The 23,753-nt window shown below is 50.8% G+C and overlaps 1 protein-coding gene across 1 annotated transcript in view; it reads right to left on the reverse strand.

Moving 5' to 3' along the window:
- Positions 1 to 1,310: 1,310 nt before the first annotated feature.
- The window catches only part of nck2a (NCK adaptor protein 2a), a 34,246-nt gene continuing 11,803 nt past the window's right edge, over positions 1,311 to 23,753 (reverse strand). The window contains exons 2-4 of the mRNA XM_030112592.1: positions 9,498 to 9,739; positions 3,500 to 4,242; positions 1,311 to 2,405 (exon numbers count right to left, since the gene is read on the reverse strand). Of these exons, the coding sequence (XP_029968452.1) occupies positions 2,211 to 2,405; positions 3,500 to 4,242; positions 9,498 to 9,723 (1,164 nt within the window). The 5' untranslated portion in view covers positions 9,724 to 9,739 and the 3' untranslated portion in view covers positions 1,311 to 2,210. The remainder of the gene's footprint in view (positions 2,406 to 3,499; positions 4,243 to 9,497; positions 9,740 to 23,753) is intronic.

Genomic DNA, 23,753 nt, shown 5'->3' on the forward strand with positions numbered 1-23,753 from the left:
TGTGGAGGATGTTACGTTGCATTTTAAAGCTTTGTCGATGATTTTAGCCCAGCAGTTTTCTGAGTTGCATCGTTTTCTGAACTTCTTCCTTCATTTTCTCTTCTCCATCAACGTTTTAATCAATGCAAAGTTTCCCCCAAACTTTCTTTCAGGTTTTCAGAGCAGTTCATGGACAACAAGTCAATAAAGTCTGACCGGACTGAAAACAGAGTAACTCACCTCACGAACTGAACCGTTCCAAACACACTCCTTAGAGCAATTATCCAACTGCAGCGGCAGGAGCAGGAAGATCATGAATGTAGAGTCTGTAGCTTTTCTGTGACTCGGCTGCATCTGAACCATTCACCATGTGGTAACGTCATTTCATCGGACTGAAAAGAGAAGCGCTCACTGCTGAACAGAAATCCAGGTTTCATTACCAAGAAGGACGACTGACACACGTCCAAACCTGTGGTTTAGTATTCTTCAAAAAGTTTTATTGAACAAAAGTATCTGAATTCTCATCACGTCGTCGGTGATACAGTACCGTAGCTGGATCTGCCTGATTCATATATGCACCTCTTCTTATTCTGAATATATACATACAGTGGAGACAAGAATTAAATAGCAATGCTCAATAACATTCAGATATATCGTATAAAAGCTGAGGACCCCAGGATCAACACTCCCGTCCGTAAGCAGAGTCGCGCCGCCACTGGAATCGAAGGGGGACAGGTTTGGTGGGACGAGTCGTCAGAATCGAACCGAGGAGGCTTTTGGTTTGCTGACAGTGAGCGACGGCGAACACACGGCGCCTCCACGCAGCGGCAGACTTCACAGGTTACCTCCAGGTGTGTGGCGTTCGCACCACGTTCACACCACCCATATGAGCCAACGCAGATGAGATGGCGTGTGTGTGTGTGTGTGTGTGTGTGTGTGTGTGTGCGTGTGTGTGTGTGTCTGTGTGAGGTCAACATCTTGTACTGTAGACGGCTGCAGCTGGAGCAGTCCTGGCCTCGGTAAAGGAAGTCTGGTCACTGAAGCTGCGGTCAGGTCGTCGCTGTGAGACTCTCTGCCACCGAGTTCCGGGGAAAAGTACCGTTTGTCAGTCAGCCTGAGTCTGAACTCTGAAACCTGGAGCCCCACGGCGTTCAGGCACAGCGTTCTCATGAAAGTACCGTTAAAACACGTTTCCCCGGAGCTCCGCCCACTGCTCCTCATTCTGCTCTCCGTCTGTTTGGTAAAGAACACTTGATTCCAGGCAGACAGCAAAAGGCCTCTCCTCTCCTCTCCTCTCCTCTCCTCTCCTCTCCTCTCCTCTCCTCTCCTCTCCTCTCCTCTCCTCTCCTCTCCTCTCCTCTCCTCTCCTCTCCTCCTGCAGCAGGCGGTCAGCTCACCACGGATCTGGAATTAGTGTTTTCATCATTTCCAAGAAGAGAAACTTTCTCTGAATTGTTTTTTTCACACTATCTATGAACAGCCAGGCCTGACCGACAGTGGCTCCCTGCTCTGCTGTTTGGGGGGGGGTTTCGTCAATAAATGGGCTGAACTCACACTTAATGTGAGAAAACTAGGATTAACGACTTTTAATCCCTCCTGGAGTCTCCAGTCGTTTTAGGCGTCATTCAGAGAAACAAACCGTGGAGATGCTGCATGAGCAGACGACGACGGCGCCCAGTCGGTTACACATTCGGTTACACAGAAACACATTCAGACTCGACAGGAAGTCCCGGGTCTCCCCTGCTGCAGCGACGCCGCCTCCCCACGGCGGCAGTCCACCCAGGGGAGAGACGGGAAACACGATCGAACAGGGAGGAGAGTCATGTGGAGGAACGGTGGCGATGAGAAGAACAAGGCAAGAGAGTGATTCTGGTCACTTAGTGAAGTCAGTGGATGAAGCAACGGTTCCAACCTCCGGAGAGGACTCTAAATCATCAAAAATCAAGGAAGGAACGAGCGTCTGTCTCTAGAACAAACCGACGAAGCAGAAGGATGGGTGCCCGGGGACCGCCGGGGGTCCTGTGGACCGCCGGGCGTCTCCGGTGAGGGTTAAGAGCAATGGCGAGACTGGCGATGTGTGTGTTCGTTAATGGACATGAAGCTGGACATCAGGGGGAGAGCTCCGCCCCCAGCAAGGCCTCGGGCGCCGTGTGTGTGTGTGTGTGTGTGTGTGTGTGTGTGTTCGTGTGTGTGTGTGTGTGAGATCCAGTGTCGGAGCCGGGCCCCGGGAGTCACAGCAGCGCCTTGACCAGGTAGAGCTTCTCGCCGTGCTCGCTGGTGAAGATGGGCGCCTTCTTGTAGTGCTCCACCAGCTCGTCCATGGAGGCGAAGCGGCGCTGGCCGATGCAGTACGCCCCGTCCGACAGCTGCACCTTAAAGTGCTTGTTCTTCCCCACCGCCTTCAGAGACACCGAGAAGTCGCTGGGCTGCGGGCGGAAACGGGAGAGGAGCAGTGGGTCAAACAGGTGGGGGTGTTACACTGCGGCGCCAGCAGGGGGCGGCATCTCCTCACTTCTACAGCAGCAGGAATAACCGGTCCGAAGCGAAGCAGAGCAGCTCAGCTCTGATTCTTTAACTCCACGCTTCTTTTCTAGTTTAGTTCAGTTTTCCGTTGACTCTGCAGAATCTGGAGCCAAAACACTTCAGAGTTCATCTCCTGAGAAACAATCTGCAGCTTCAGACCACTGAGCAGGACTCTGCAGCTCAGAGGGGGAAACAATATCCATGTGTTTAGATTGAAGGTTTAAACTGTCTTCAGCAGGAATTCTGAACAAATGAGACAAAAACAGGCTTCTGTCTCTTGGAGGTTTTGTGAAAGAGAATTAAAAATACTTGATTCCATATTTAACTGTTTAACTGATTCTGGCAGCAAATAACCTGATTTTATATGTATTTTCCTATTCTCCGCCATGCTTTTTATGTTTTATATATTTGCTGTGTATTAATCCTTTAAGTCCGTTTTGTCTCTATAGTGCATCAGATTTCAGTTGCTTTAATATAAGCTAAAGCTCAAACATGTACATGTGGAAGACCAGGTCTTTGTTGTAACAATTCATGTCATGCCTTTGAAAAGCCACGCTGCCGAGGAGGATGCATCTGTGGCATGAGCACCCATCAACCCAAGCCCTTCATTCCAGAGAGAAGCAGTTTTAATTCAGTTTTTTGCCTTTTCCAAACCGATCTGTGGACGATAGCCTCATTCAGTGAACATCCTCATTTAGATTCATCCTCCTCCTCACTCGCTGTGTCTCTGACTGTCTTTTTGTCACAGTCTGATCGACTGTTAGCTCCTCATCTATTGATAGTATTGATGAGTGTTTTCCTGAACACCCTGACGGCTGACTCGAGCTGAACAGCTGTATGTTTTCATTTCTCTCACAGTTTACCGGGTTTCTCCTGCTGGTTCTAAAAGAGTCTGATTCACTGAGAACCTTCTTCAGGCTCCGCCTCCTCTCGGTGGTGACAGATCAATGCGTCAGTCCCCCCCCCCCCCCCCCCCCCGCATCCCCCGCTGACTCACCGATGACTCGCTGTCCCGTATGAGGAAGTCGCCCTCCTCGCCGCGCTCGTTCAGGATGCACTCCGCCTGGTGCCGGGGGATGTTGCCGTAGTACCAGTCCCTCCCGGCGAACCGGCCCGAGCGCGCCGGCGCCGCCAGGCGGGCCTGCGGCGAGCCGGAGGGCGGGCCGGGCCGCTCGTCCAGCACCATCACGTAGTTCTTGGGGACCAGGCCCACGGCGCCGCGGGAGTTCTGACACCGCCACCACTCGGGGTCGTTCTCCGGCTTCTCCACCACCTCCATCACCTCCCCCTTCTCGAAGTTCAGCTCCTCCTCCGTCACCGAGCTGAAGGGGTAGAGCGTCTGGACCAGGTGGAGCGCGGCGCCGCGGCCGTTGGCCAGCGGCGCCCCCCCCTGGAAGCCGCGCGAGACGTCCCCGTCCCGGTCCTCCGCCCCCCCGACCTCCTCCTGCACGTAGTTGGAGGGGAACCAGCCGACGCGGCCCGCCTGGCTGCCGCGCCACCAGCCGTCGCTGCACTTCTCCATCACCGTGACCCTCGACCCCTTCAGCAGGGTCAGCTCGTCGTCCCGCTCCGCCGTGTAGGCGAACTTCACCACGGCGGGGATGTTGAGGTCGTAGATCCTCTCGGCGGCGCCGCCCACGCCCCCCATGCCCCCGCCGCCGTTGGAGGGGTACTCCGTGTCCGAGCTGGGCGTGGGCGACGCGTCCCGGGCGCTCGTCTTCCTCTTGGTTTTTCCCAAACCTGCGGAAACGAGCAGAAACCAGACTGAGAACGTTTCACGCTTCACGGCTCGGTCCTTGGTCCGCCTGCTGCCCACTTCCTGTTCAGAGCTGGGCCCAAACCCCGACACCCTGGAGCGGTGGAGCAGTGGTTAGCACTGGGTTTGGTCTGGACGACTTCCTGCGTGGAGTCTGCATGTTCTCCCTGTGTACATTTAAATGTCAGGTTAACAACATTCCTACTTATTGAGAGGAATCTGTGCGTCAGGGTCTGAAGATGAAGATGAAACGGACTGATTTCATCACACCCAGAGTCTCCAGGTGGCGAGAGGAACAGTGACTCCGGCGGCGGCCAGGACATTTCGTACCAGAACGCCTCTCTTCACACCACAGTTGTCGGACGCCGCAGGAGGACGGAGTTCTGCCCAACGCCAACCGGAGAAACTCTCACACTGAGAAAGTCGTCGGTCGAGCTGAGATCCTGATATCTGAGTTCCTGATGTGGAGATCCAGACTCTTCTGTTCCAGACTGAAACCAGAAACTGCTCCTAATGAGCGCCGTGATGATGGGAAGAGGCTGCAGGAAGCGGGGAGTGGTCTGGGCTCCTCGGGGAAGGGAGGCAGTTCAGGTCAGCAGGAAACTAATGGAGGCAGCGTCGTCCTGCGGGTCCAGCAGACCGTCAGAGACCGCCTCAGGAGCCGACACGCAGGAAGTGGCATCAGCGCTGAAGGACGGCCTGATGCTCCTGATAACTGAATTAACGCAGAGGGATCATCCGCCCGCGCCCTCCTGCAGCTGCTTGGTATTCCGTCGACACGTCCGACACACATCTGCACGAATCAAAAGGCCCAGAATAGAAAAGTGGAGCAGGCACCGCGGGCCCGGTGATGACAGGCTCATCCAGATCAAAGCCCGCCGCCGCCTCACCTGCCGCCATCTTCCCCTCAAACGCGGTCTCTCAGGTGAACGCAGCCGAGGAGGCGAGCGGCGGCGAACCGTCACAGGAACGTCAGCGCCGAGCACAGCGAGCACAGCGATCACACGCTGCGGAGAACGGCCGGGTTCACGCAGAGGAGCATGAAACTCGCTGGCAAAGCCGCCGAGGAGGAGGAGGAGGAGGAGGAGGAGGAGGAGGAGGAAGAGGAAGAGGCCGGAGTGCAGGGGGAGGACGGCGCTGCCCCGGCGGACGGTCCCCACAGAGAGGAGAACCGGCTCGTCCACGGCTGACGAGAACGGCGAGCAGCAGCACGAGGCGGGAACAGCAAGAGGACCATGTTTATGGACCTGACAGGTCTGAGGAGGCTGGAGGGCCGAGGCAGAGGCTCTGCCGTCAGAAAGCAGAAGGACACACACACACACACACACACACACAGTACACCTTTCCTCTGCACTCATTTCCACTTCAAGGCTCCAGCAGCTACCTTTCCTCCTCCCACACACACTCACACACTCACACACTCCAGCCCTCAGCAACCTCTTCATCTCCTGAGAGGAGAGTCCATTTCCAGCCCGGAGGACGGGGACCCAGAGGGGGGCGGAGCTTATTGCTTCAGTCTGGCGGAGGAGGCCGGAGGGAGCATTACTGGATGAAATGAGTGTAAACAACAGCACAACACCCCCGCCCCCCCCCACCCCACCCCCACACACACACACACTGAGGTGTGTGTAGTCTTTAAAAAACATCTCAAATCAAGTGTGAGGAAGAGGACGGCGATGAGCTGCTGATCCTGAAACGACGAGCTTCAACCACGTTCCTCTACAGCTTCAGTAACTCGCGCCACATCGACGACTGTCGTCACATAATCAAGACTTTTATCCTTAAATCTGTTTTTTTTCCCCAAAATTAAAAAATAATAAAAAATCCTCCACACCAGGCACATAGAATATATATAAGAAATGTGTGTTTTCAGTAATAAACATGTGAGCAGTGACCAGGAGCCAGACGGATCGATGCTCCACCAGAGAGAACTGATCTCAGCATGTCACCATGTCTAAACCAGGGGTGTTCAACCTGAGGCTCTGGAGCCTCATTTGGCCCTTTGATCCTTCGACTGTGGCTCCCTGAAGCTTTCACTAAATTATACCAACATAAACATTTTAATAGAGTTTTCATTTCATTCAAACATCAGAGAAATTTTCTAAATGACTTATTTCTTAGACTAAAAAAGAAATTCCTAAAATGAGAAAATATGCTAAAATGACTAGAATTTCTAAAGTTGGGGGAAAAAGCTTAAAAATACAACAAAAAAAAAACTGCAAACTGGATTAGACCAGAGATTAAACGGTCTCAATGTCTCCTTCTGTGTCCATAAGACTCTATAACCTCCCTCCTCATAGTGTCTGCTGTGTTTTTGTTAATTTTAAATTTTCTGTGCTTACATTAGTCACAGTCAAGCCTTGTACATGTTTATATTTCATTTTTATCCTGTCTTCTTTGATATTGAACTTTATTTCAATTCATTTTCTGTGGCTCAAATAAGCATTTGAATTCTAAATGTCAAAATTGTCTGAAAAACGCTGAAAAAGAAGGACGAAACTCCTAAAAATCAGCTGGAAATAGACTGAAATGTTTGCCTGTTGTTAGTCTGAATGAAGACTGAAATACCGCACACCTCCAGCAGGGCTGGTTCTTCACCGTTGTCGTGTAAACGGACGCCAGAAACACCTCTGGAGCTTTCGGCTCTTCCCTGAAAGCGTCTTGTGGATGTGTTTTTATTAGGAGCTGCCGGATGGTGGATGCGTGGTGTAAAATCTGCGCCGGGCTGAAAGCTAGCTGAGCTGCGGTACCGGCGGATCCTGGTTCTTACTTCCTGAGAAAGGAAAGTGGGGCACAAAGCAGCAGGCGGCTATTTATAATTCAATTCTGCATCATTGACATCCATCGAGGCAAACGCATTAAAGCACGGCAAGCGAGGAGGAAAAGCCAGAGATAACAGTAATTACAGGCCGAACGCACGCTCCGTCACCTCAGCCAATCAGGAGGCAGCTTCAGGAGTGTGACTAACTTCCATTAGCCCCTGACCTCACCTCTCGCGCGTCACCTCGGCGTGAACGCGGACTCGCCCATCGGATTCTCTCAGGCTTTCAGCGCTGAAGAGCGGCCGGACGCGAAGCAGCTACTTAGACTGAAATGGAACGAGGCCGTCGGGCCGGAGTCGATCCGTCACTCAGCTCCACCATTAGCAGGCCCGTCCCGCCGCTAATCAAACTCCTGATCACAGCACAGCAGAGCCGAGGTGTCAATGGGGACGGGGGGGGGGGGGGGTCGGCTCACTGTGACCCCTGCTGAGGGTGACAGTGGCCCACATAGCGCCGCAGCTCCCCTGAGGGCAGGAATCCACACATTAGACCAGACCGAGCCCACCACACACACACACACACACACAGACACACACACATCCAGCTACTGCTGCTATTTTTAATGTCTTTCCCTCCATCATCTCGTCCTCTTAGAATCTGCATCAGATGTTTCCATCTTCTCTTTCTTTGTTCTCCTCTCTGCTACCGTTCCCACAACAACAACAACAACAACAACAAGCAGCTACCTGATGCTACAGAATCTGTCAGCCCGGCTGAATTTCAGTGCAGCTCTGCCTCCGGCTGTTTTCGCTGCTCCTGGAAGAGCGAGACGATCATTTTTTCAGTTCCTGCCTATGAATCCTGGCACATCCTGGTTTGGAAGCCCCTCATTCACTGAGACGTCTGAGGCTGTCACGTCACGCTGCTTACCCGAAGCTTTGTGGGCGATTAGGAGCTTCATTATTCCCAATCATTATGTGCCATTACCTCAAATTCCCCAAATCATGAGAATTAAAATAGATCCTGCGCCACTGAGCGCCTGCTCTCCCGTCTAGAGGGCTCCCCGCTCTCCAGCCGATTCATCCTCCAATCAATCAACAGCGAGCAAACAGACGGCCCGGAAACTCCTGACGGACCGGGTATTCAGGCAGCAGGTGATGGAGGGATGGAGGGATGGAGGGAGGGAAGGCCTGCGCTCCCTGAGGACCACAGACCACAGCTGGTCCCTCAGTACTGACACACAGGATGATCATATTGGGAAAAAGTTGAAGCCGCTGCTCCCCGAAGAACAGCGGGACGCTTACCTTCCCACCGTGAAACTAAACCACATGCGTTTTTATTCAATGAAAAATTAACTCATTATGTTATATTAATCAGCTCCAATCCTCAAAAAACTGTCCTCTAATCTCTTCCCACCGCCGTGTTTCTGCTGACATGACGGAGAAGGCTAAACATGCAATATTCATGCCTGACTGGGAAATACGCAGTGAAATAGGTCAGATCGGCTGGTTTGCAGCTTTTTCCCATCACAGCCTGCTGAAGCTGGTGGGAAACGTCACATGATCCCACCTGAAGCCTGTTCTCCAGGTGACCCGGTGCATTTCAACAGGCAGTGCATTTTAATGAGGTGCAGAGGAGATAAAAACACCCAGAAAGATCCAGAAGAGAAACCAGCCTGCAGGACGGGGAGATCATTCAGTTCACCTCTAATTCACTCTTCACGATTAAAGCACAGTGAAATCTGCCTTTACTGTCAGCCAGTCCGTCCTCCCTCGGTTTGAAACACTGCGTCCTGCTGAAACTCAGACGACCGACGCTGGGACCCGTCCTTGAACGTCCCTCAGAACGAGCAGCTCGCTCTAATCGACCAGCGGTGAATTTTTCATTCTGAGTGCTTCCAAAAACTCTCTGGACAGCAAAGGGACGTCACGTTCGTAGCACATCTGTACCGCTTCAGCAGTCTCAAAGTGCTTCACACACACCACACACACACGCACACACACACACACTGGGAGGAACCTGCTCGTGCTCAAGGACACTCAGAGTCAATGGGAATCAAACCCTCCAGTGGAGTCAGAGCCTTGCATCTTTCTTTCCATTTAAAAACAGACTGAGATGGAGTGATTTGGTGTTGGCTAAATCAAACCTCCACATTCCCATGATTCCCTGTGAGGGGCAGGAAGTGGAGCACAGACATTCTGCAGCTCGCCGTGTCATAAGCTGATCGCTGCGCTCGGTGTCTGGTGTATTCCAGTCATGGCGGGGGACTGGGAGACGGCGTGCTGACAGCTGAGAGCGGCGGCCGGCTCCCCGAGGGCGGAGTGACAGCTCCCAGCCCGTGTTTCAGCCGTGAGCGCACGCCGGCCGCCGGCCCACTTCCTGTCTGCTCCACTGGGGAGCGGGCGGCGCTCAGAGGACCGTGCCGAGATCAACGCTGTGACTGAAAATAATCCTGTAAAGAGCCAAAAGATGCTCACCCAGCGTGTCCTTGATGTTCTTGACCAGCGAGCCTTTCTTCAGGCTGTTCTTGCGCTCCACGTAGTTGGAGGGCACGTAGCCCGTCTGGTTGGCGGCGTTGCGGACGCGCCACCACGTCTTGGAGTCGTCCAGGAGGAAGAGACGCTCATTTTTCCGGATGTCAAGTTCCTGGTCCTGCTGGGCCGTGTAGTCCCACTTGGCTACAACAATCACCTCCTCTGTCATCTTTCATGGAGTCCCCCTGCGGAGAGGAAGAGGAGGGACGCCGCCGCCGTTAGAGCAAGGCCGTCCACACGGAAACGCCACAAACACCGACAACGACTCGGGTACATGCTGCTGTTCTCATCCGTAACAAGAAAACACACACAGACTGTGATGGACAGACGGTAGAAGGTGGGACAGTGGGAGTCAGAGCTGAAGACACTGGCAGCAGCGATTCTGGGTCAACAAAGAACGGACCGAATTAAAAACGTCAGAGTGGAGCTGCGATAGAAAGCAGCCCGTCCTTCTCTTACTCCACATCTGTTCCTGCTGCTCAGTTAACAGAATTTTAATCGTGGTTACGATTTGACGCCAAACAACGGTGTTTCAGTTCTTCGCAACTCAACCGCGACGCCCCGCCCCGCCCCGCCCGCCTCCACAGGATGGCCTCACCGAGGCACCATAGATATATACAACATAGACTTGGCAGATGCACCACATCATACGTCTATGTTCGTCCTGGTCATGCTGTTATGCAGGTTCCGGGGCAACGTGAAGTCCAGCTGTTTGGTTGAAAACACAGCAGATAGAATTACCAACATTTCCTGGTATAAAGCACTCAGTAGTGCTAATGGGGCTAAAACAGCTGATTACTGACTGTAGGGGTCTTCTGCAGGCTGGGAAAAGCAGGAGACGGCTCCTTCAACCGTTCTTTTCATGACTCTGTTGAATGTTGTGGCAGTGCACTCAGACCTGAGGAGTGTTACTGTGGACCAGTTTAACAAAGTATTAATTTTGGGCTACTTCACTGAAGCTTCTTTCTCTCATTGTATTTTATTTATGTCTCGTTTTCGAAAGACTGAGTGCAGTTTTTTTTTTTCTTACTTTATTGAAAGATATTTTTGTGAATTTAACTTCACTACACCAGCGTTCGCTTACAGGTGAACCAAGCTGTTTGACCAGTTAAACCATAACTGAGCAGGCTCCTCTCTGTCTCTACTTCACTGAACATAAACAGTGATCAATATACCAGCAGCGCGGCGCGGCCTTGTCCGTCTCCTGATGCGTGGTAATTCTGAGGTGTGCGTATGGAAGGCTCAGCGCTGATGTGACAAGCGGGAAGTCATTACAAAAATAATCCATTTCCATCGGTGCACACAGTTTTTAAAGCGCTTATCCCGGCATTAGAGCGGATATTCACCGAGCGGGCTGCCGGTCCATCACAAGGCTGAGATTACATAACCAGACCCGTGTTTGTGGCGGAACCGGACGATGAAACCGGGACTGAAACTCAGGTTACTGCACTGGAATGATGAGAAGATCTGAAAACACACCCCTTCCTCTTCACATTGCTAGAAGGACGGCGAGCGATTACACGCTCCAGTTCCCCGGACTGGAGCTCAGGTCAGCCACACAGGTCCGCTTCAGCAGCTGATCCAGAGGGAAGGAGGTGTGGAGAGTGAGATTTCATTTATTCCTGCCCGGCGAGGAGCTTTTCTCTGATAAACGCCGTCTCACGGTATGAGAACCATCTGAGCGGTCCAGTTTACATTCAGCCCCGTGCCAAGTTAGCCGTCTGGAGACGGGCCCACTGGAAGGAAGGAGAGAAAATCAAGCCAAACTGGTGCAGATAAAAAGATTTTCTTTTGCAATAAAAGTGAATTAAGTGACAGAATAAAGGCCCAAACTTAAGTAGTAAAGCTTCTGGGTGATCCTGGAACAGGAGGATGAAATGAAACCGTCTCTTTACTTCCTATAAAAAGCTGTTTGAGGCTGTTTGCAGTTATTAAGCAGGTGATTTACAGCTTTGACACTTCAGGAGCTGAAATCGACTGTAAAATACTGTCTACAACTCAACTGGGCGTAATACACTTTTAAGAGCGATTTAATGATGGCGGCCAGGTAAGTCAGTTATCCACGGCTCCACCGTGACGAATGAAAACTTCTGCCGCTTCAAACCGACACGAGTCTGAAATGTGCAGCAGCTCTGGTGGTCAATGCCAGACGGGGGAGAAAACGTGAGCTAAAACAATCTCACCCTGAATTCCACTTATCTGGTCAGACTGTTAGGAAAACGATCTCACCTGCAGGATAGAATAAGTCACATGACGAAAGTAGAAATGAGGAGCCACTGTGCATTATGACAGTTTTCACAATGTCGAGCAGTCATTAAAAGACAAAAAAAGCCTCCTCCTTATTGTTCGGACGTTCTTCTCTCTATACATCCATTTATTCCTCATCAGTCCAGGGACCTTCCTCCTCAACATCACAGGCAGATACAATCATTCACCTGGTGTTTTACACGGTTTTCCTCTGAACACACACGGTCCGCACGGAATGTAATCCAGAACACCATCTTTATTAGATTGCGCCGCCCACGAAGGGAGATGTAAACGAGATCAGACTGAATTGTGGGAGAACAGAACACCGTCTCCACGTGATGAACCACATTCCTCTGTACAGCATCGATGTGTGTTTCTACACACATCACAGATTGGTGACAGTCTGCCAGCACTGGAGGACACACACCAGTGATGCCACATCAGGGCGGAAACACACACACACACACACACACACACACACTCAAGGTGGCAGCGATCCACAGGCTGTTCATAAAAATGTTAATAGATGAAGCTGAGATTGCACGTGCGTCTGCAACTCTGAGCTCGGATGCAGAAAAGGAAGAGCGCAGCAGGAGTTAATTTAGCTGCACACAGATTAAACATCAGCCGGATCATTTATTCTTCATCCCTTAATGAGAGGGCAGAGCAGATGAAGCGCCGCCAGCCGCCGGAGTCGTGACTCACAGAGCCGAGCCGCACAAATTAGGCCGTACGGAGCGCTCGCTCACTGCCGCTGCCACCGACATCCTCCATGTAGGCTAACGTTTCATCAAATGCAAATGCGAGCACTCCAGAGCAGCAGATGACTCAATTCTCCGTCAATTAGGCCGCCGGCACCGCCGGGCGCAGCGCGGCCCAGACGGAACGCCTTCCCGAAGGTACAGTCACCGCAGGAAAACAGGTCTCTGTGTCGCTGCGGGAGATCGGCTAATTGCTCGTCTTTCTCCACAGCGGAGGGCAGCGGTTTGTCCGGCGGAGCGCCGCAATGTGCCTCGGCTCGCCGTCACTCAAGCCATAGAGCCGGATTTCTCCACAGGCCGGGACGGGGACGGCACGGCGGCGAGTTCACCACGAGTTACACTGCTCAACTCTCTGAACAGGCACGTTTACATGGACCACGTATAATCCGCTTATATGGTGAAGCGGATTGTAAATGCGTCATGTAAACACAGAGTGGATCCGCTTCACTCGAAGCGGATTGTATTTCGGAGCCGATTGTACGAGGTGGTGTACACCGATCGACAATCCGCTCCGCGTCCCTTATAAACGCGCCTGGCAGAACGGGGATTGAACAGGATTGAACGGGGGATTATTTGTTCCGCGCATGCGTTCCCTCGTATGTAATAACGTGATGAGGTGTGCAGTAAACAGGAAGCAGGACAGTCAAAAACAAGCAGAAGAACACGACGGTGGTTGAAAAACACTTTTTTAATAAAAACCCCGAGAGAACAAACACTGGAGAGGCGAGATGGAAGCAAACTGTGAAACAGCGAGTTGTATAAAGAGCTCCGTGGCAGAATACGAGCAATCGCCGGCTGGTGTTATGGATTAACTGGTTCCCGTGTTAACAAATGATGGCGGAGGTCTGTGTAGACACCTGCTGATAACAGCAGTTGTTAAAGTAAGACTCACAAAAGACTTTAAACGTATACACTCACTGTAACTGTCGATAGCCGACGTTCACCAGAACGACTACATGTTTCAGTCATCAATTGGTCACAAGTTAACACGGGCACCAGTTAATTCGAAACATCGGCATGCGGAGCACAGCACACGCCGAGACGTGGCGCTCGGCGCGGCAGTGCTCCGGCCAGGGGAGCAGCCGCTCCTTCAGCAGCGTATCATGGAGGTGTTGGGACATTATCTGAGCAGATATCAGCAGATAAAACACTCTGCTCGGCGCTGAGGACTGCTGCCGCAGAGAAAAGACCTGGAAGTTCCTCGTGAGACTTTTTTGCGCATGTCACAGGACGCTGTATAATCCACTTCACCCAGGGTCCTGGTGGACGAGGATTCATCGTGGATCGCTTTGTATGCTGTTCATGATTACATTCCATTAATATGATTGTTTACAATCGGATTGAAAAAAACACCCATGTAAACTGGGTCAATGAGACAACTTTCACTGCAGTGGGGCGAGAGAGTGGCGAGGAAGAGAGGAAGGGTCAGTGAGAGAGAGAGAGAGAGAGAGAGCGAGAGAAGCAGCAGCTGCACATCTCTGAGGAACGCAGGAAATAGAAGAGGAAAGACAGATTTATGACACAGTGAGGGACGGTGACGTCAAGCCTCCAACGGCAGGAGGCATGCGAGGCGTCTCCTCTGCGCCTCGGGCGGCGGCCGGATCACGCCACCGCCCCTCCTTCCCCTCCTTTTATTATCACATTTATTCCTACTGGTGTGAGTGGATGAGAGAAAGCTAATGAAGCCGGAGCGGGAACCCGCTCCCTGGTATTGTTACGGCGGCTGCGTTTGAGATATTGGAATATAAAGCAGGTCGGAGGGTGTGGACGGCGTTCGACCCGGCCTTGGCGAGCCTTCCTCCCCTCCTCTCACCTGGAGTGCTCTTCTCTGCGACAACCAATTACAGCGCCCTGCTATTCCGATACGGATCATGCTCGCACAAATCTTCAGCCAATAAACAAACAGGCAGTCTAATTTGCTGGAGGGTGTCACATTTATTGGGACCAGCATGAGTCCATGAAGAACTGAATTTGATGGACTTGAAGCCGTCTCCTCATATGGCAAGTCTGATTTGATTAGAATAAATCTGGAGCCAGTCCTTTGTGTGAGAGCTGCCATCTTGAGAGCCGCATGTTGTTTCGGAAGGCGACACAAAATTACCATCGAATCAAAAACCGCCACCGAGATGCAACGAAGTGACACCGAGTGGCCAAACAGGCGTACGGAGTGCCGAGCACTGGCCACAGCCGCGATGCCAACAAGACAGAATCAAACAGACGCCAAACTATCAGAAGAAACCCCACAAAGCCACTGAAAAAAAAAAAAAAACACAAAGACACACCCCAAGAAAAACGCAGCCAGCTCAGAGATTATCACAGAACAACCAGAACATCCAAATCCACAACGAACAAGTAAAACCAGGCACGAACTGATGGTCACATCCAGAAAGGACAGCTGTGAACCGAGGCAAGAGGACGACACACATCCGGGGAGTCAAGGACAAACAGGTCCAGGATTTATTTACCCATAATCCATCTGGATGGACTCGGCATGACTCTGATTTACCACAGGAAGACCTGAACGTCCTTGCAAGCATCCACGTTGCGATTACGTGGCGTTGCATCACTCCAGAGACGCCGCCGGCAGCGCGGGTTCAGACGACAGAGGACGGTAACGTATCTGAGGAACAGCAGGGAGGAGATCCGCTCCTCGCCGACCTCTGGAGCTCAGGGCCGAGCGCCGGGGTTGTGATTGTTGTCAGTACTCCTGGATTCTGGTGTCCGCTGCTTGTAGCGAAGCGGCGGCACGCGCCCTATTAAAGCTTTTGTTAGAAAGAGTTTAATCGTATTTGACGGTGCCAGTACTCAACGTTACCAATTTTCAGTAGTTTTATGTTTGTGTGGTAATAAATGTTAATTTGTTGTTGGCAGCAGACGAGTCGCTAACGGATGCTAGCGTGCTAAAGAATAGAATAGCATGTTCTGTGTGTATTTCTGTAGCCGCAACCTTCACCATCATCAATCCTCACCCTACTTTAGAAGCTAAACTAACCAAATACCTGCAGTTAAATTAAAAAAAAAGTCAAATACTTAAAAGAAACTACGAAGTTTTATAGAACAAGTTCATTCACCTGCAGCTGAGTCTAATTCAGGCAGAAAGCAGAGCAGCAACAGCTGAAAACCAGCTGACTGGAGAATAAAGTGGTTTTCATGAGTAACATCCTTCTCTTTATTCATAAGACAGAAATCTGTCTCCTTGACTTTCTTCTTCTCACCCACTGGGCAGCTGATGCCAACGCCAGTCTCAACCAGGTCCCTGGTCCCGAGTGGCCGGTGGCCTCCGTCACCGTCCGTTAAAACAGAAACCAGCCGAAAGAAGCCTTTTCTAATTCAGTGATTCAACGGATGCTCTCTACAGGGAGGAAAATACAACACGTGTTTTATATGATTAAAGCCACTATCTTATTTCCACGATGCGGTTAACAAATGAAACAGGTGGTTGAACAAAAACTCCCTGTTTCCCCCCGTGAGAACGAACACAAAGATCCACAACAGCAGTTTGGGAAGAGGCCGAGTCTAAATAGCAGGAAGGCGGAGAGCTGCTGCTCCTCATGACCCCACCATTCCTCCGCGAAGAGAGTTAAAAGAGGAAAGGCGAGCGGCGGACCGCTGAGCCGGGTTTCACCAGCACTTCACAACTCCCTTCTGTTGAGAGGGGGGGTCGTTTAGAGGCTCTTTCAACGCCGCACAAAGACAGCGGGAAAGTAAAAGAGGATTATAAAAAAAAGAGGGGATGTTTAAAGAAAAAACCCGTCTGGCAGAGCTTTCTGTGTTTGGCATTCAGGTCAAAGACAGCCGAAGTGCAGCCAATGGGAGGGCATCTCCACCTCCCCCTCCGCTCCACTCTGTTTGCAGTGGCTGCTTCTCACAGGAAGGAGGACTGCTTTACTCCCTACTGGCAGCCAGAGCGAGCGGGCCGGAGGACGGCCGAGAAGCCAGACGCTCCACTCCAGCCGCCGTGAGCCATGAGTCTCCGACTGCAGACCCGGTCTGAGGACCAGACTCGGCCTTTTCCACTTGCTGCTGACACACTTTCCACTGTTTTACACTCTCCCCCTGAATAAAAGTGAGTCAGCCCTCCACTGAAACGGCTCATTATTTCACGCAATCTTCCTGTCTGCCAATCATACCGAGGATTTTCTGCTTGTCACATGTCCACAGATCTCAATCGGAGGAAGTGGCGTCCGACACGAGCTCTCCGGAACGCTCTCCGTCAGCGCCGGGGAGCCAGACAGGCTCCACACACACAAATCCATCAAAATAAAAACAGGTTTGAAACTGAAACCACCTGAGGACAGCTCCCGGAGTGTTTCCCTCCATCGGATCGCAACAGGACAGAGAGGAAGACACGCAAACGGAGAGAAGATGTCTTCATCCCAGCAGTAAGATCCCTGACAGAGCAGCAGCGCTCTGACTGCCGCCGGTCTGAGCAGCAGACAATTACTGTGGCTTTAAAACATAAGTATGCAGAACTAATGGCAGATAAATGACGGGAAGAGTTTTCAGCTGGACCTCTGCTGCGTTCAGAGACCCGTTATAGAGAGGCGGAGGCCTTCAGACTGTTCCAGCCCTTCAATCCTTATTCTGATCATCACAACTTGCTTGTTAAATAACATCAATATAATGGAGTGCTTCTCTCCTCCAGAGCAACAGACTGATAAATACACCATAGACAAGACTTTATGGGCGATTTCATTCATGGAAATGCCCAAATTCAGGAGTTTTGACACAGTTAATTGAATATTTTACTCTATTCACACTGAAGAATTCAAACACCAATCGCCCCTCAACAAGCTAAAGAAACACGTTCATCCCTCAAACTGTGATTTAATTACGCCGTGGCTGCTCGGCGCTGAAGCACCTGACTGACTCATGAGCCGAGGACCAACTGGAGCTTCCAGCACACAGATGGCTCAACTTCACACAGCGCAGCGCTCGATACCCAGCGTGGCGGCGAGTGTTCAGACCGGTCGGCGTGTTCGGCGGGTGAGGGTCCAGCTCAGCTTCTCTGTGTGACCAAACGACATGGTGGTGATACGAAGTACCCAAGTATTAGTTTGGATCCGTGATTACCTAAAGTTTAGTCACACAGTGAGTCATGTATTCATGTATTCATGTGTTCATAATGGAAACAGACGCTCAGGATGTTCAAACAGCTCTCTCCACTGAAGCATACTGTGTGTTTTAACCTACTGGATAAAGTTTCCTGTTCAGCCCTACGTGATGGATTTGAGTTCACCTGACATACTCAAAGACAATATTTTTGATCTAAGCATTATCTTCTTGTATTGGATAGATTTGTCTTCATTTTAGGCATCTTTTACTAATTTCTAACATAAACCATCAACAGTCCTTCAGGTGTTCTCCTGGCCTCAGCCTGCTATTAGAAAGGTCAATCCGACCAGCGACTGAAGCCAACAGAGAGATGCCTCAACTCTAATCCGTCCTTAAAGACTGATGACAGAAACGTGGACGTTCCCTCCCCCGTCCTCCCTAAAATCAATTTCTCACATGTCACTTTCATTTTCCGTCATTACTCCAGCGCGCCTCTCATTGTTGAGTCAATCTCCATGACAACAGCCACTGGGTGGTCGCTCTCTCCCCGCTGACAGGCCGTCCCTTTAAACAACGGACTTTCATCCCTCTGCTCTTCAGTTTGTCATATTCCTTTACGGACGGATCGGCGTTTCCAATTGCAGCCGCAGCTCGGTGGTTGAAACTGAGCACCGCTTTGTGCACTTTAAAGGAAAAATCAAGCGGCTGAAAGCCGTGCTGATCGTGCTGGATGTGTTTCAGGTTGAATGGTATTAAAACTAAAATCTTAACAGCAGGAGGGAGCGACTCGTCGTTTGTTTTGGTGCATCACGCGTGGTCAGGCTGGATGCACAGAACGGCGTGGAAACCCAGGCTCAGAATCGCCCTTTGGAGACTGTGCTTCTACACAGGCGCAGGATGTCCGCTGCCTTTTGCACATTCTCTCCATAACGCAGCCAGGCGCTCGCTCCTCTGGCTCCGCTCCATCCTTCCCTAGTGTCGCTCTGCCGACGCTCATCGCGGCTTTTCTCGGCGAAAGCGCCACGAGACGGCGGCGGCGTTGTAACTGCCGCTACGTAAACACGACTGGATCAAACTGTGTCACAGGACTGAAGGCGGATCTGAGCAGGCAGATGGTAAAAAGGGATGTTTTTCCCACTCGGGTGTCAAAATGATTTACTGGCTTGTTCTGAGAGCTGCTGCTTCAGAGCAGTGCACGGTGTTAATTTTATTTCCTTATTCCACGCTAATGATCATTCTGGAAGATAATGAAGAGCTCTGAATCCCTGCTGCATTCGTTCTTTTAGCTTCTTCTCATTTCTATGATTTCTCTCCCGCTGTTCAAGGCAGAAATAACTTCAAGCTTGGAGTGTTTTCTCAACTCCCGAAGCCCAATTTACTCCAAAACAGTGCAGCTCTTGTTCACTTTGCACACATCCCGGCATTGCAAACACACGAGTCCTCCACTGAGCAGCCAGCTACAGCTCATCCTGCAGCTCCTGCACCTATTAGAGACTCCCTCCACTCTTCTTCTTCTTTTAATTCACTGTTGTCTCACAGGAGGAACAGACCGTCTCTATTTTTGCCTCGGAGACAGTCTGCTATCCATGTCCCCTGGCAAAAACAACAAACGCCGGGCACAGTAAAGCACAGCGGGGCAGATGTAGTGCGCACAGCTTTGATGTACAGCGCCGATGTTCTCCCTCGATCGGAGGAGACGCAGAAACACCTGAGGTGGTGTTGTGTTTGTGTTTGTGTTTGTTTCTGCGACAGAGCCAGCCGGGGAGCGATGGGAAGAAAAGGGGATGTGGGGAGGGTCACGTCCGGGCCAAACAACAGATACGAGGCGGCGGCTTCAGGCTAGAGGAATGTTTTCAAATTAAACACGCTACTCTCTTTGAATTCAGATGTATTTTCCTAAGCTCTCCGGGTCTCCAGGGGGCGTTCGCTCAGCGAGCATTCTGGGGACGAGGATCAGAAACTGGCTCTAATGCGGCCGACGCGTCGCAGTTGCACGCCTCCGAGGTTTACTGTCCTGATACCCGCGCCTTCCTCTGACTCTTGAGCCAGGCCAGGAGTCAGGAGGCAGGACTTGAACCATGCATGTGTTCCTCCTCCACCTCCTTTTTAAAGTCGTCCTGCAAGGAACCATCACCGTTTATGATTTGTCAAACTATGGAGAGAAAGAGGAGCAGTGGGGAGATGCGGCAACGGCGTCCAAAAAAAGATGTGCTGCAGGATGTCGGGAGAACAAGCGCTGCTCTGTGCCGTATCGAGCAGTTCGAGACCAGAGGCCAGAAACATTTCCACACCGCGCTGCCTTATTGGCTCGGAAACTTCACTCCCGAGTGCGAGCGGCTCGCAGAAATCCAATGGACAAAACGCCCTGAGCCAAAGGAGCCGTTCATTTCAGCTTTTCTCACACTCCATACAGCCGATATAATCAATTAGCAGTCTGGAGTTAATCCAACCGAGTCACGCAGCAGCAAGAGAAAGAAAAAAACCTGTAACTGGAAGTGTGAAGGGCAGAAAGACGCTTCATTCTTACCTTCATCACAACACGGCTGTGAAGACGACGATTATTTTACTGAAATATCAAAGAAAAATCATCTGAAGCGCATGTTTCTGAAGCTGATTAAAGTCACGAAAAGAAGAATTTTCACAGGTGTGTCTTGTTATTTTCTGTTTGCCAGTCATGAACGAACCTGATTATTTTAAGGAAACCATCAATATCATTACTCTCAGTCCATCTGCAATACAATTTAAAGATATACATCAACCCACACGGCCTCGATCAACATGGAAACATCAACGCAAACAGCTGAGTGATCACAGACGATTCTTTAAAATAATCCTTATCATGCATCACACCTACAAACAGGATCTGACAACTTTCTGCCTAAATATAAAGCTCTGCGCTCGTATCTGTTAAATACGGAGGATGGATGATCATATAGGCTTATCCTGGCAGTGACACAAGTAACTTCATCAGAACCCAGGGTTCATAGGAAATGAAGGAGAAGTCACTGCTGATGTTAAACTAAGTATATCTGTCGACTTTTTCCTGTTACCTCCAGCTTCCTGTGCAGCAAACATTTAATGTGTGGTCGACTGCCAAGCAGCGCTGCAAAACACATCAAGTCTGTTCTTTCCTCAGGAGTCAGAACTGCAGCGCAGATACTTTGATGGACGAAGAAAGGCTCTAATTTCACTCTCTATGGGAGCGTAAACGCCAGACGCCCTGAATCTGGGACACATGCATCACACAGAATTTGATTTTCCAGACCACACTTTGGAGAAAGTTTTTGTTCCATCAGCGTGGCTCTGAAATATCTGCCCCCAGGGCGCGCACGCACACACACACACACACACACACACACACACACACACACACACACACACACACACACACACACACACACACACACACACACACACACACACACACACACACACACACACACACACACACACACACACACACACACACACACACACACACACACACACACACACACACACACACACACACACACAGAAACACTGTTGAACTAACAGATCCGTGGTAAAAAAAAAAAAAAAAAAAAAATGATGAGAAGTTTCACTAAAAAACACCCCGCTCAGTCGTATCAGACAGGCAGCACACACGTTCACACCTGGAGGCCACAGAGAGCAGTTTTCTCTTTGTTTAAGAGGTAACTTGGCAATTCTGCATCTTGAAACCAGTCCGTCACAAGTTCTACTCCATTTAAACTGAGCGATCAAAGCACCTTCTCACCCCGTAGCACAAGACCGGCCCCACGACTGCTTAGATTCACCGGGGACTGAATATTCTCGTCTATCTTGACGACATTTCATTCCAGGAGTTTTGTCACTTTGTCCAGCTCACCTCTAATTCCACACGTCCCACAGACACTTCCCTGGATCGGGATTTGACCGGGGACTTGTGGACTCCGCTGGAGTCTAGTTACCTCTCCGCCAGAAGCCAGTCTGAGATGATTGGAGCTCCTCATCCGGCTGAAGTAAAGCCATGGGGGCGGGGTGGAGATGGGCAGAAAGTGGAGAGGATGTGGTGAACAAACAATCCTCAGATTGGCCCACTGTTGGCGGAGAACATATATATTTCCCTGACAGCGTGTGAAAGTCACGGCGGTGAGTAATTGTGATGAGCCTGTGTTTCCGTTCTGTGAGAAAAGTTCCCCTCTTCCTGCACTACAGGAAGAGGGGAACTTCTTCGGCTCAGCTCTGACAGATGATCTCAATATCTCAGTTCTGAGGAGGAGTAATCTGTCATTTCTCAGTTCAGTGAAGAAACGGCCCTGAGTGAAGCAGCCCAGCAGCCTCCGACAACCCAAACAGTCAACCGCCCAATCGACAGTCCATTTCATTTTCAAACTGCGAACCCTGGAAGGGCTGCAGAGGAGATGAATCGAGGCCAGTCCCCTGGACACTCCTCTTTTCCTGGTCTAATGCGAACCGCTGTAGATTACACTCCAGCTCCAGCTTTACCTCGTCTTTGTACTCCCTGCTCCGGCAGGTTTCTCACCGCTCCTCCCTCAGTTCTGGACCTGAATTATTCTCTTTGATCCGACGATACCTTGAAGTTCCCCCGAGAGCCCGAGCGCTGCAGCGATGCTCCCGCAGATGGACACACTCCGCTACAGTCGGACAGACAGTCGGTGACGCTGTTTCAGGTCGACTGAAATCAAACCCTGCTCCCGAGATCAACAGTTAATATAACACAGTCGTGCATGCGTGGCTCCAGAGATCAGCCATTTGTTTCCCTCAGCCGCTCTCGGATGCAGATTTTCCCCCCACGCCTCCGCCGGGACCAAGAACTGCTCCTCAGAAAGATCAGCAGCCCATCGCCGGTCCCAGCTGTGTGTTTAACACAGGCTGCGGGGAATTACCCAGAGAACACGGCTTCAGACTACTATGAAAGTGGAAACTATTGGTTTAAGACAGAAGTTTAGCTCTTTTAGCATGTAATGATGCAACATGATGAAAACACAGATTTCAGTCAACGGTGTCTTCTCCAGAGGACACATTTCATTCCGGGGCCGTTGGGACCGCGATGGTCATTTCCTTTAACGGCCGTTATGTTCCATGACTAAAGAACAACAATCTATATTTATCCGGGTTCTTGGAGTCACACGAGAACTCTCCTGCCGAAGCTTCCACAGAAAGAAGCCGTCGGTGTGTGTTTGTTTGTCTCTGCTGCATAACTCTGGCCGAACATCAGAGCCACGGCGAGGCCGGAGCCTCGTCAGCCCGGACGCTGAAACCCATTCACAGCTTCAGGATTGGGCTTTTTCGGAGCTGACCCGGGAAATGTCTCTCTGCCATGGGAATGAGTTCAGGAGACGTTCCCCCACAGAGCGGCTCCACGCCGCTTCTCTTACAGAGGAATCGCTTGCTGCTGGTGAAATCGGATTCATTTCAATTTTAATGAGCTGAAAACCTCCCAACACGTTTTGAGGGACCTGCATGTATAATTTATGGGAAGCTAATAGCTGATATACACCTCATCATTCATTCGTAGCCAGGGTGTTATTTCTACTGCCAGAGCCGATAACGTGTATTGAAAGTTCTGAGTCTCACAGCAGGAATAAAATAAGGCAAAGAACGACGCTTGACTGAGGTGATATCAGCCGGACGGTTCAGTTCAGTGGGATGTCGTCAATGTCGGGGGCTGCATTCACACAGCATGTCGTCACCGCTGCAGCCTCAAGCCCAACGCCTCTCACACACACTGTAATTTGTGGATCGGTGTATTGCCCAAGGACACTTTGATCCAAGCATGCAGGAGGACAGAAGGGGACAGAAGGGGACAGAAGGGGACAGAATCTGACGACACACTCGACCAAATGATCGACAGCTGCTTCTATCAGTGGACTAAACTGTTGTATTTGTAATAACTTTCAATGAATTAGGATTTCAGTCACTACATTAATATTAAATACGCATTATTAAAATATTCTTAACTGACTCCTTGTGTTTTTGGAAAATACATTCTTGGATCTGAAGATGTATTTTTGTGCCACTGTAAGGATCCAGGCAGCAGAATCTCAATCCAGTGACTCTAATGTCCCATTCACACGACGACGTTTCAAGCTAAAACGCGTCGTTTTTGCATTTTCCTTTCAGAAAAGATTTG

The sequence above is a fragment of the Salarias fasciatus genome, chromosome 16 (genome assembly GCF_902148845.1).
Source record: "Salarias fasciatus chromosome 16, fSalaFa1.1, whole genome shotgun sequence".
Taxonomy (NCBI): domain Eukaryota; kingdom Metazoa; phylum Chordata; class Actinopteri; order Blenniiformes; family Blenniidae; genus Salarias; species Salarias fasciatus.